We start from the raw sequence: 13,518 nt of genomic DNA, 5'->3' as shown, positions 1-13,518 counted from the left end.
TATAAAACTGTTTTAACGTCCCTCTCACATATACAGATTATTTCATGTGGAACTCCTTAAAAAAGATAGAAAGTGACAAGGTGACAAAACATATTTCATCTGAGTCATGCACAGTACAAACCAACTTACCAATGCCAGTATTATAAGTATGTTAAATGTATCTTGTATCTTACTGTACACTTATTCTACTGCATAAAAAACACTTTTAAAAACTTTATTTAAAAAAAGGCAACAATAGTGAATGACGTTTAGGAGCTATAACTAAAATACTCCACAGTCTATGATTTTGCAATCATACTTTGGTCTTTCATTGCAAGTCACTGCTTCTTCTAATCTCCTGAGGACATCGACACCTTCAACCACTTGACTGCAAGGAGCGGAAATAAGACATTAAGCTCAAGCAAATATGTATGACAGATCTGAGATTAAACACAAATGGGAAATTGAATAGATTAGTGATACAAACCCAAAGGCAACATAGCTCCTGTCCATCCAGAGTGTTGGCTGCAGCGTGATGTAGAACTGGGATCCATTGCTGTGGGGGCCCTTATTGGCCATTCCCAGAATTCCCCGCTTAGCATGAGAAACAGCAAAGCTCTCATCTAAAATGAAACATGTTCAGGTGAACAAGTAAGTCCACACATATGCACAGCGTGTTCACATAGTAACGCTGTATATTTGGGACTGTAAATGTGTGTACCTTCAAATGTTGGTCCGTAGATTGACTCCCCTCCATCACCTTTTCTTTCTGGAGAAATATCTGCAAAATTAAAATTAAAACCAGGGTGATACTACAAAAAAATAAACATCCAGATATTTCACTTCTTTAATCTCACAATATTTTGTTGACGACTTTAGGTGCTTTCAAACTCCAAAGAAGGGTTGGGCTATTTCATTTCAGAGAAAACATAATGAGTCATGTGGTATAATGGCCGTATATTTAGAGTCATTATTTGCTCATTTCCCAGAACAGATTAAGAACATTTCAAAGAATAGTCATATAAATTGGAAATATTGTCACTCAACTGCAATAGAAGCTAGAAAATGATTTACATTAATTACCACAATACCAAATCTGATCTATTTCCAAATCTCATGACTGATTCTATATTTCTATTGTACTGGTATTGAATGTGTGTGTGTGCAGCACTTGAAAACCAACTACATGTGATCAACATCATTACAGCGCTGGTGTGGATCATGCACTACCTCCGCCTTGCACCCAGCCGTTGGGCACCACCCGGTGAAACACAGTGCCCTTGTAGGCGAGCTGGAGGCCGCTCTGTGACAAAGATTGCTCTCCTGTGCACAGAGCCTCGAAGTTCTTTGATGTTTTTGGACACACATCTGAGAACAGCTGAGGAGAGGGAAGACAATATGACACGAAAACATCACTCAAGGACAATTTGAAAAGTCATGGGGTTGACAAAGCATAGTCGATATGTACTGTACAGGTGATGTTAAAATACTTAAATATGGATCCAATGTTTTATATGTCATATTGGCCTCACCTCAAACATCAATCTCCCCACTTCTTCTCCTGCTATCTCAATGTCCATGAAGACAAACTGGTGCTAAAATGAAAGGAGAGAGACATGTATTATTTTTCATGTTCATGTCTTAAGATATTCCATGAACTTGAAAAGCTTCCAATACCTAAAAAAGTCACAAGTAGCTAATCCAATCATGTCCTAAATTGATTACTACAAAAACTGTACAGAAGTCAGAGACATTCTTCCTGATACCAGCTTTTTTTGTCTTAAAAACATGTATGGTATTTATGTGAAAGTGTTGTTGACTTGCCCCAGTTTTTTGGAGGTGTTTGGAGTAGCAGTCCTCAGTGAGAGCCTTATAAAAGGCCTGCGGCCGAGTGAAAGTGAAACCCCACTGCTTCTTGGCCCAGCTGGCAAGATCCCTCTCATTCCCGAGGAGATGGCCGTTCAGAAAGCACATCAGCCTGCTGGAGTACTGCCACACTTCACCACGCAGCTCCTTGAATCACAAGTGTTGCACAACGAGCATGGTGTGATTCAGCATCTCAGAATAACGTCAAACTACAGCAACGTGTCGAGGAGGAGGTGTGTTTATCTGACATGGAGCAAAAACAAAAACACCTCTCCCCACAAGCTGCTGCGGTTTATACATTTGCCTCCATTATTTATTATATCATCACTCATTTCAGATGAGGTCATTGATTTAAACAGTGGGGGAGAGTAATGAGTATATTAACTCAAAAACTGTACAATTGTGATATGCATAACTGGAGTATTTCAATTGTATGATTACTTTACACTTCTACTGTACTGTCAGAGGAAAATACTGCACTGTTTACTCCACTGTGTTCATTGCAGACCCTTAATTACAAGTTACTTTGCAGATTATACATGCAAACACTTTGACTGCTTATAAGATACAATGCCCAGCAGTACACAGAGTAATGAAAAGGAAATTGATTTTGACCAATTACAACATTTGAATGCAGTTGACACAGTAATTCATCATTAATGATGATATAACAATGGCTTGGGCCATGAGTACTTTTACATGATATTTAAAGTACAGTTTGATGCCAATTCTTCTGTATTTTTCTTAATCTTAAAACTCCTACAACCACACAGGTGTTTTGACTCATTTTATTAGCTGTTGAACTCAGTTTTGTTGAAAATGTTAGGGTTGGACAACTTAAACCTTCATCCTATCCTACTACTATAATTGGAGAGCAGGATGCTTGTCGTGCTACTTACTCTTTATTCTTATCAGTTTCCTTGTTCCTGCACTGCTGCGAATTTTCCCCTCTGGAGATCAATAAAGTGTTTTCTCCTAATCAATATCACTGTTGCACAAGTTGAATTTCAGACGCAGATGACTCACCCTTTTCTTGTTGCACAGAAACATGTGCCAGTCAAATTCCAGTAAAGGTTGAATGGTCGGGGCCATAAATGCTTCAGGAAACTTCTGTTTTATTGCCTGTATTTGTCAAAAGATACAAGTGTTGAAGTGTTGTTAGTGTTCGGGTGAAAACACATCTATTATAAATATGAAAAACAGTACAAAGTTATAGTTTACCTCGGCGATGCTCTTGGCAACATGAAAACTTGGGTCCCTAACCAAGCCGGTTATTTCTACATGCACCTTTGAGTCCATAGTTTTCAGTGTGTAAACAGGAGCCTCGTATCCATAGCAACAAGCATTTGTGGCGCTTAGATGTGACGTATTTTGGGTTCGTTCGACTTCGTTAAAGCGCCCCCTTTTTTCACTTTTGTTTTTAATAACCATGTTTCTCGGTGGAGTAAGTGTCAGATATGCTCATTATAAGTTCTAGTGACACTCTACATTGAAATTACACCGGCCATTCCCCTTCTCTTAAACGTCGTGATGATTTTGACAGCATTAAGGACAGTGTAGTAGCGAGGTGTTCAACGAATTGGAACGAAGCCCAACGGCGCGACAATTTGAAATCTCCGACTGTTGTCCTGCTTCCTGTGGCCTCTCGGTGCCTTTAACGGGTTGTATACAACTATTTATCCGCGTAAAACCAAATGTATGTGTAGTTATGGGTGTGCACGAGTTGTGGTCTATCGTGGAGCCGGTTCGTGAGTCGGTGCCGCTGTACAGCCTGACTGGAAAGACGCTCGCAGTTGACCTGAGTTTGTGGGTATGCGAGGCCCAACATGTTCAAGCAATGATGGGCAGAGTCACCAAGCCTCACCTCAGGTAATAGTCACACATTTATTTGTAAATTAATTCTTCCCGGTGTCCAGTTACTGTTCCAATTGTGGTTGTCAATGCTCTTACTTTCTTTGTCTGTGTGTGTATGTGTGTGTGTATGTGTGTATACATAGGAATCTATTTTTCAGGGTGTCTTCTCTCACTCTAATGGGGGTGAAGCTCGTCTTTGTCATGGAAGGAGATGCCCCTAAACTCAAAGCAGAAACTATGAGCAAGAGATCAGAAAAAAGATATGGGGGATTTAAAAAGGCTGCTGCTGCCCCCAAGTGCACAACAAGCACCGGCAGAGGGCGCTTTAAAGCTGTGCTCAGAGAGGTTTGTTGGTCCTCAAGTATCATCACAGCCAGTCATAATCAAATGTGTGTTATGTGATCTGCACTTCAGCCCTTCTCATGCCTCCTTTAGTGTGCAGATATGTTGGACTACCTGGGTGTGCCATGGGTGACAGCTGCAGGGGAGGCCGAGGCCATGTGTGCATACCTGGATTCACAAGGCCTGGTGGATGGCTGCATCACCAATGATGGAGATGCTTTCTTGTATGGAGCCCGGACTGTCTACAGGAACTTCAATATGAACTCTAAAGTATGTGTGTGAAGGTGGTGGGAAATCTGTGTGTGGTGGTGTATCCAAAGGCGTTTCATTAATGTGTTATGTCATTTAATGGAAAAGGATTCTTCACATCTGACTGTTGTGGGGTGCAGCAACGGATTTTAATCAGGTAGCAGACTGACAGAATATGAATGTGTTTCATTGTTGGTGTCTGATATTTTGTCATAGTATTATCAAGTAAAAATATAAAGTATAATATAAAATATAAATAAATGTGCTGATAATTACAACAATTAGGAATAGGTGTATCAATTAGTTCTTTGCTCATTGACAAAAAAATAATCGCTAACTATTTTGATAATTGATTCATTGTTTTAAATAATTTTTAAAGAAAAAATGCAAAACATTCTCTGGTTCTCTGGTTTTCTGGTTAGCAAATAGAAAATTTTCACCACTTTCTGACATTTTGTAGACTAAAAAGTAATTAATTATTTGAGAAATAAAAAAATTGACCATCAAAAATCATAATAATGAAAATAATAGTGGGCTCTCTCTCTTTCATATTATTACAAGCTTAAACCTCAGGGGCTTTAGCTGTTGGTCAAGTTGTGATTGGCATTATCATTTATGAAGTATTTTTATAGACTACAGAATCACTACAAGGCTTGTGAATTAATGGAAATAACTGTCAAGTGCACCCCTACAGCTTTTGTTTAACACAGCCAGTAAGGGAGGAGCATTTATGTTTTAATCTATTAACATTTGATTTAGCATGATTTTGTTTCTCTGTTTTCTCTCCAGGACCCTCAGGTGGACTGTTACAGGACTTCCCGTGTTCAAACTGAATTGAATCTCTCCAGAGAGAATCTTGTTGGTCTGGCCGTTCTTCTTGGTTGTGATTATATTCCTAAGGTAGAGGGACTCTTAACCTAAAATGTGCCACATCAAAATCACCAATATGAATGACTTTTGTTTATGAACACTTTGATGCTTCCTTAAGGGCATACCAGGAGTTGGTAAAGAGCAAGCTCTGAAGCTCATCCAGACACTCAAAGGACAGACACTTCTGCAGAGGTAGGAAACAAAAAATGTGATGATCAATTTTCTTTACCTTCATGTGTGCTTTTCCAGAAAAAGAGCACAAGTTACGTTGTGTTGTGGTGCACTTGTAACCTTTCCATGATCACTTCAGGTTCATCCAGTGGAAAGAGCATAATGCAGGTGTGTCTGAGGGAGTTGTAAAGAAGGTTACTCACTGCAACGTTTGTCGACATCCTGGTGAGTGATGCCCTGCTTTGAACTCTGACCCCATGTTTCTAGTCCTGTTAAGAAGTAGAGAGCAAAAAGGGGGGTATCCTACGGGTCACATATGGCTGATTTAAAGTCATTTAACCTGTCATGTTAAAACATACACATATGTGAGAGATAGTTTGTCTGAATCTGCCTCTGACTTTACACCCAAGTTGTAGCAATGTGTTAGATTTTAAAGGAGTTTGTTTCTTGTACTTACAGCTGGCTTTCCCCTCCACTATCATACATTTATTCTGATTCTGATCTTCTCTTTCAGGCTCAGCAAAGACACATGAACGTAGTGGCTGTGTGCTCTGCGACAGTAAACAATTCTGTCAACCTCAGGATTTTGATTACCAGTGTCCCTGTGACTGGCACCGCCATGAACGGACCCGCCAAGCTTTGTCATTTGAGGCAAACATCAGGAAGTACGTGACTGAACACAAAAAAGTAGATAAAAAATGAAAATATAAAGTCAATCATAAGTGTCATCCTTGGTCAGTGTGAGAAAGTGATACCATTGATTGTTCACTAGTACTGGAACAATTAGTTGATTGTTAGAAAATGAAAGCATTTATTAAGCATGTCTTAGTCTTTTATGCCAGTAAATATATAATATTTGGCATTTAGGTCATTTGTCAGGATACAACAAGACATTTGACGACATCGACATGTCTCTTGGAACTCATTATGGGCATTTTTCACCAATTGCTGACATTTTATAGAACAAACAATCATTTAATTGAGAATATAAAGATGGTTTAATTTTTTTCTGTTTAATTTCTTTTTCTTTTAGGAAAACACTGGCAAACCAACAGTTCCCTTTTACAGAGGTACAGCTCTTTTCATCTGCCATGCTTTATATGTTATTATTTCATAACTGTTATAATAATAATAGAATATGTTTATAATACTGAAATTGCACCTTGCAGATTATTAGTGAGTTTCTGGTTTCCAAGGATAAGCCTGTGTCACATTTCAAGAGGAGACAGCCAAATATGCTGTTAATACAGGTATTGTGTTCATTTTCAAATCGTTTATTCAGTTATTCAATCATCTGTCCAGACGGTAGACGGTTGCAAATGAAAATGTTTTGTTTTCTAGAAATTTGCCTACGACAAGATGGAGTGGCCAAAGCACTACACCAGTGAAAAGGTTCTAGTCTTGATGACCTACGCAGAGCTGATGAACAGAAAATTTGGAAGAGAGATGTCTTCACAAATCAAACCCCTACGGTAGTCATATATTTTCAGTCTCAAATATTACAAATGTAAATTATATTGTTGTAATTGATTGTATTTCAATGCATACATAATAATCAATATCTTCTTCTACATAAGAATATTTAAACCAAGAGTGAGGAACGCAGTCCCTTGCTTCGAAGTCAGCTGGAGCACACCAGGTCAGTTTTTTACCTTTTTTTTGTCTAACTTTGACTGTTCTTCATCAAAGTTATCACATGCATGCTCTCTTAGATCAGAAGATCAGAGAGTGAACAATATCTAAGAAAACATCCTCTGAGTTGAGTGATAGGACTGCTGCATTAAGCGGAGGTTGGGGTGCGGGGCGCTCGTCACCGGGTTGTCTGTTAGTGACTGGCTGTGAGGTGGGGTTCAGAGGTGACAGATCAGTCACATCAGCCGCTAGGTGCTAAACTGGCTTCCTCTCCTTGCTGCGAAATCTGTCATATCCAAGTCCAGCTCACTAACAAGCCCGCCTGACAAAGTTTCAATTAACTAATAGAGAATACTTATGTTACATTATGCAATTTAAATGGGTTTAATGCAACTAAAAGGTAAGATCAGGGATATGAAACATTTTTTACATCACATTAATTATTGAACATTTTAAAGTAACAATACCTGAAGTCACATAATGTAAATGTAGTATCACTTACATTTTAACAGGTGCCTGTACTGTATAATGTCATAATTTACAGACTTAATTGTGGTAAATGTAGATATTCAGCAGTACATATTGATTTATATTAGCTTTCTTACATTAGATAGATGAAACACATGTAACTCAAAATCCCTGTGTCAAGTAAACTGATTCAGTTATTTTGATTGCATTTAATCATACAAGTTATCATGTTACAATTTAGAATAATATAGAATGGAGAAATTCTGGCTTTTGGTGGAGTCCTGACTTGACAGTGTTCTTGACTTTCCCGTTTCCGTTAATAAGAAATGCTCTATTTAAAAATAGTCTCATGTTGTCTCTGACCTTGGTGTGTATTCTGCAGCTCATTACGTCTTTCCTGAGGATCGGCCTGTGGAGGATCAGTGTGAGGTGAGGACAGTGGAGGAAGAGTCTCTCTTTCGTGTGGCTTTCCCAGGGGTGGTAGAGAGTTACCTGAGGGACAAAGCTCTGGCTGAAGAGAACAAGACAAAGAGTAAGACACCACTTTATAAACTATTAAAATTAAATTCATGTCAGTTTTTTTTTTTAAAGTACAATATTTCTTTTTTTTTCTATTATCCTATTTTTCTCTTTCCCCCTAATTAACCCTGTCTGACAGTAAATGTAAATACTTTTTCACAAAAATGGCAGCCCCCCCACAGACTTGACAAGCTGGAAGACTTCCCACACTGTGCTGACATGGGTGTCGTGATCAAAGGCACCTGGCGCTTTGACTTGTTTTTCAAGACTGTCTATTACAGCAGCTCTGACACCTGAAAATGTAGAGTTTGGCAGCTCGACTAGTTCACACCAAAGGCTTTGATGCAGCCGAGAGGTGTCTGTCTCGCAGGTTTCACCATCACTTTATGCAGGTTGTGCTTTGCTTCCCCCGGTTATCAATGCTGTAGAGCTTCACTTCCTAATATGTAGGATCGGCTTTACAGTCTGGAGATACCTGAGTGAATATGTTCTGAGGAGTAGATTTTAAAAACTGACCCTCACTCTCCATTTCTTTTTCAGAGAGGAAACCAAAGAGTAAAAAGGAGAAGCCAGAGCCAAAGCCAGAGCCAGAGCCAGAGGAATCTGATAATATTTCTGACCTCTTGGCTCAGATGACCCTTCAGAGTTCCTCTTCGGCAACCGCTACTACTCAACCACGAACGCTGCTGCCGACTGTTTCAGTTCAAAAAGATGAAGTGGTGGTTTTGGACACTCCAGTGAACTATAAACAGCATCAAAAACAGAAAGAAACCTGCAGTGCCCTGGGTGACTGTCCCAACACTCCTGTGTCTCATGCTGACTCAGAGGCTGCTTCACCTTCTGTCTCTGTTGTTATCGACGCACTGCACCTGAGTGATATCGACTGGGATGCTTTGTCCTTCACATCCTCCCCACCTCCTCCACAAACAGCACCTAACCCCAACACAGATACTAAACCAAGCGAAACTGCAGATGAAAAAGAAAGCACCAAGCTGAAAACCTCAAGTGACATTAAACAAGCCGAGTCAAAAGCTGCTCCAGAGCTGTGCTACACAGAGTGTCCTCTAAGGGACAGAGTGCTCATGAGAAACACAGCCAAAGCTATGAACCAGATGGATATACACAATGACTTGGTCTCAAAACAACTGAACTATGAGTTACCCTCCCTGGAATGTGTTTCGTCTCATAACTCAAACTTAAAACCAAATACACAAATCTCCATTAAAGACAGTGATGACAGTAAGTTGTCAGGAAAGGAATCAGCTGTTAAAAAAGAGCTGCTCACTAATAAAGGCCAGTGTGTAACAAATAAGGCAGAAACAGAAACTCGCACGTCAACACACCAGTCAGTACTTGCAGTACAAGCTCAAAGTAAGACAAAGGACACCAAAAAGCCTCCTCACAAATATAAATTTGTCAGAACCGCCATTTTATCATCTGCTGCCCCACCACAGAGGTGCCACTCTGACCCAGGTAACAGCAACAAAGACAGAAACATGCCCCAGACCACCAAGAAGAGCGTGTGTATGAGCTTGTGTTCATCCAGTGAGGACAGTGACACAGAGAACCAGCAGCTTGGACCTCAAAGAAAGACAAAGATCAAACCCATAAACAAAATCAAGGGCAGAATCCTTTTAGACGTCCCCCTGAAACCTGTTTGTAAGACAGGCAAACCAATGGGAAACATGGCTCATAGTGTCCAATTAGGACCAAAATCTCAGAGACAGAGTGTTGATGTTAAGATAAACAGTGTTCCCATGTCCACTACAAGCAAGTGCCAGGATGTCCCAGCAGCTAGTGTGCACAATGACATATTCCTTCAGACTCCATCATCACCTGTCATTGTGTGCGATAGTGATGACTCAGTGATTTGTGGTGAGAGCCCGCTGCCACTGGCAGAGAGACTGAGACTAAAATTCCTGAAGTGAGCTGTGTGATTACAGAATGAAGAAAAAGCATGTACGACATTTAATGAGTGTGAAAGTTATTTCTTGACCTTGGTAATGATAAATTGACAAAATGGTAATCAAGGTCTATTCAAATATGCTTTTTTACCAGAGCTTTCAACCACATCTCGGATAAATAAGTTATTTGTGAATGTTAACTTAACAATAATTTACAATAACTATTAACTAAACCAAATGTACTGTCATCCTAAATGAATTGTTTCTGTGAGGTAAATCAAGAATAAACACATTTTAATGTTTTAAAAGCTGATTAATGGTGTAATAGTCAACTGTTTGTTGCAGTTTTAATTTTTATATTGAAGTTGAATTGAAAGAAACAACCCCCACAATTGAGAAAAAAAATGATGATATTGTAAAGGTGTGTCACTAGATAGTAGTTAGTTTGGATTTATATCAGAAAATTGTCTTATTGTGTGGTCGATGCCCAAAATATGAAATTGTTAAATAAATAATGTGCTTTGGGAATATTGTTTTGCACTTATGTTAAAACCTTTCTGTAAGTTGTAGCTGTGATACTGACTGGGTCAATTTGTCCTACGTAGCACTGTTTTAAGTATTAAATGCCATTTAATAACACCAACATGTGCTCAACTCCTCCCCCTGTTCTTTGACAAGCTGCATGTCACTTTAGTGAGCTGGAGAGAGAAGCCAAACAGAGAGGACACTGAGCCATTGGTTTTACAACCTGCCAGTGTCAGTCCCCTTGATCACGAGTGAGGTCTTACACACCTTTTCAGACATGAAAGGTCTGGCAGGAGCTTGGTGACAGCTGCATCCTCTGCCCAAATAACAACTCATTCCCAGTACTGGCTCTTAAATATGCTGAAAATCAACATCATTCAGTCTGTTTCCCAAAGTGTTTTCCTGTCTGGCTTTTTTTTTTGTTGCTTTAGTATAATTACACCTGGTAAAACAAACTTCTCAAAATTGGACATTGGAAACAAGTGGCACTGAAAATTTGAAGGGAAAAAGGATTTTAAGATTTAGCACCATTACAATAATATTACCTGTAATTAGGCTACAAACATTTCCAGGCAGGACACTAATTACAGCTGTTTTCAAACCTTAAGTTGCAATTTGTTCTGTTTTTAACAGTTTTGCTCCTAAAGGTTATACTTTAAGTAGAAATGGGTTTTGGCCTATGTGTTTTTCTACTCTATGACTTCCAGACTGAAGACACACGTAGGCCTGACTTGCCAGAGACGTGTGAAGATCTCAGGTGAAACAGCATCCTCTCATTCCTTCATTAGACACATCACATCAAACTGATAATTGTCGTCGTTCAGACTTTAAAGAGTAATTCCCCACAAAAGGAATCTAATTATTTTTCTTTCTATCACATTATCCGTCTATTTAGCCTTATTCACACCCCAGTGATAACGAACGACGTCCTTCGGGAAGGTCGCATTTTGGCACTTGAGGTTTTCTTTGAACTTTTTTTTTCGCCTGAGCTGTGAACCCATAAACCTCCGGAGATCTGCTTCTATATAAAAACGCTTTGGCAAAATCACTTTCACACAATCTGTCTGTCATCAAGTCTGAATGTCATCCTCGCTGCAGGAGCGGTTGGAAGTCTCGGAATATTTCTAACATGGACCTGGAGATTGTTACAGCTAAAATACTCTCTGACTGGAAGTGCCATGAGAGCGCTTTTGGAGAGGACCAGGACTCGCTCCAGTCCTCCTCGCCGGAGTCTTCCATCGACTCCATGTGCTCTTCGCCGGAGATGTGCTACTCCAGCGGCCACCAGGACATTAAGGGCTTCTCTTTTGGCTTTGGCAGAGGGACTCCAACAGCGCCGAGGCAGAGCAAGCCCAAGATGTCCACCAAAAGACGCATGAAAGCCAGCGAGAGGGAGAAGATGCGGATGAGGAGTCTTGCAGAGGCTCTACACCAGCTCCGTGACTACCTGCCGCCGGACTACAGCAAGAGAGGCCAACCCTTGACCAAGATACAAACCCTCAAATACACCATCGAGTACATCAACAAGCTTTCAGATATCCTGAGCCGTGCGTAACGGACGCAAAACGGACCATTTTACGCATCAGGTTTACTCTCCTCTGGACATTTGATGGAGATCATTTTGTATTTCTGATGAGCAATGCAACATATTTACGTTAACTTAATGGGTTGGTTTCATTTCATAGTTTTTCTCTCTCTTGTTTTGCCTTTTTGTGTGAATGTTCAACGGGCACTTGGCAATTATTTTGTATATGAGGCTGCCTTGGATGAATTGATCATTATTTGAAGGAGCTGTCTGTTAGTTGAGATGTATGTGGTATCTGAATGAGAATGTGATGCTTTACTGATGAAATAACTCCAATTGTGTTTAAAATGAGGTTTGGAGAAACCTCATGTTCTTGTTGATATTGTTTTTTTACTCTTTCTCCTATGGTGTATTTGTGACATATTTTAGAGTGTAAGTAGCTACATTATATCTTTTTTGTTTGTCTTTGAACTTTATTAAACAATGAGTGTTGCTGTTTTCCTATAGCATTAGTTAATTGTCTTCCCAATTCTTTCCATTTTCCCGTAATTGTAAAATATAACAGGGTCGTTTGGGATTTTTATTTTGACATGCAGAACATTTTCACGGTGTGTCAGATCCAGGTTAATTCCTCAAAGATATTTTCTAGTAACTCCCATTCACAATACATTTGTGGCCCATTTAATTAATAAACCGTCTTCAGGGGCAATTAGAACGCACGTCCCTCTAGTCCTCCAATCAGAATATCAGAATACCTGAGGGAGAACATCAAACAGCCAATCAGACGCCAGAATTCTGTGAGATGGGCGGGACCGTCTCCTCACAAAGAAATCCCAACCTGGGATGTATGAAGTCTGACTAAGCCGCCATTTCAGAGCGCAAAGGAGCTGAAGAAGCAGCAGGAAATTTTGTACATTTTTTTTATTTTTCTAATATATCTTTTATTTTTCTTAACAAGACGCAAATCTATATTACTCTTTTGAATCTACCTCGCCTGCACCACCGGTTGAAGTAAGTCGTTCCTTCTTTCCCTTCAGCACCAACGCGTTTGAAAAATGACAGAAACGCCCCTTTTATACATTATTTAACATTCACACATTCGTTATCAGGCTTATATATGTCATACTTTTAACTAGTAATGTGCCAACCATTACCTTTATTGCATACTTTAAATACTATTTTCAACGTCGCAGCTGTTTTGGTGACAACAGACTGTATATTTGGTGTGCTCAGCGATGTTAACTCCAGGAATTACACGGAGCCCTTCATACGCTCCGCATTATCATTTGAGCAGCTGTGCTCAGCCTGAGCTCCTCTGTGCTAAACAGTAATAGGATAACTACTATTAGAGACTATATGTCGTATAGCTGCTGGCTCTAGCTCAATATTTCAGTGCTCACACAGCTCCCATCGCTTCTCAGGATCAGGATAGAAATGTTTCCATGACGCTCAGTGTGCTTTTGGCGCTGCAGGCTTATTTACTTTAAAATAACGCAGTGATGGGTTTACATGGGATAGTTCAAGTCCTTCAGGTTTATCTAGATACTTGTCACAGACTGTACAGTGCACTGCTACACAAAAAGCTTTTGCCCTGAATACGCTGCCATGGTTTTC

At 39.7% G+C, this 13,518-nt stretch overlaps 3 protein-coding genes across 3 annotated transcripts; 2 read left to right on the top strand and 1 right to left on the bottom strand.

Annotated features, from left to right (window-relative positions):
* Positions 1-261: 261 nt before the first annotated feature.
* On the bottom strand, positions 262-3,144 carry ppil6 (peptidylprolyl isomerase (cyclophilin)-like 6). The gene is made up of 8 exons (XM_053337354.1): positions 3,067-3,144; positions 2,872-2,967; positions 1,804-1,992; positions 1,512-1,574; positions 1,210-1,357; positions 701-760; positions 467-602; positions 262-367 (listed from the first exon to the last, which is right to left on the bottom strand). Exons 1-8 carry the CDS (start codon positions 3,142-3,144, stop codon positions 262-264), a joined length of 876 nt encoding a protein of 291 aa, XP_053193329.1.
* Positions 3,145-3,553: 409 nt separating this feature from the next.
* Positions 3,554-9,878, top strand: LOC128377403 (flap endonuclease GEN homolog 1). The gene is made up of 13 exons (XM_053337351.1): positions 3,554-3,714; positions 3,843-4,044; positions 4,135-4,311; positions 5,080-5,190; positions 5,279-5,352; positions 5,471-5,556; positions 5,846-5,996; positions 6,365-6,401; positions 6,501-6,581; positions 6,673-6,803; positions 6,909-6,970; positions 7,814-7,963; positions 8,491-9,878. Exons 1-13 carry the CDS (start codon positions 3,554-3,556, stop codon positions 9,876-9,878), a joined length of 2,811 nt encoding a protein of 936 aa, XP_053193326.1.
* A 1,624-nt stretch (positions 9,879-11,502) lies between these two features.
* msgn1 (mesogenin 1) lies at positions 11,503-11,934 on the top strand. The gene has a single exon (XM_053337358.1). The coding sequence runs from the start codon at positions 11,509-11,511 to the stop codon at positions 11,932-11,934; it is 426 nt and encodes a 141-aa protein (XP_053193333.1). The 5' UTR covers positions 11,503-11,508.
* Positions 11,935-13,518: the final 1,584 nt, after the last annotated feature.

Source organism: Scomber japonicus, chromosome 17 (genome assembly GCF_027409825.1).
Source record: "Scomber japonicus isolate fScoJap1 chromosome 17, fScoJap1.pri, whole genome shotgun sequence".
Lineage (NCBI taxonomy): Eukaryota > Metazoa > Chordata > Actinopteri > Scombriformes > Scombridae > Scomber > Scomber japonicus.
This window is presented reverse-complemented; position numbering and strand designations above follow the sequence as displayed.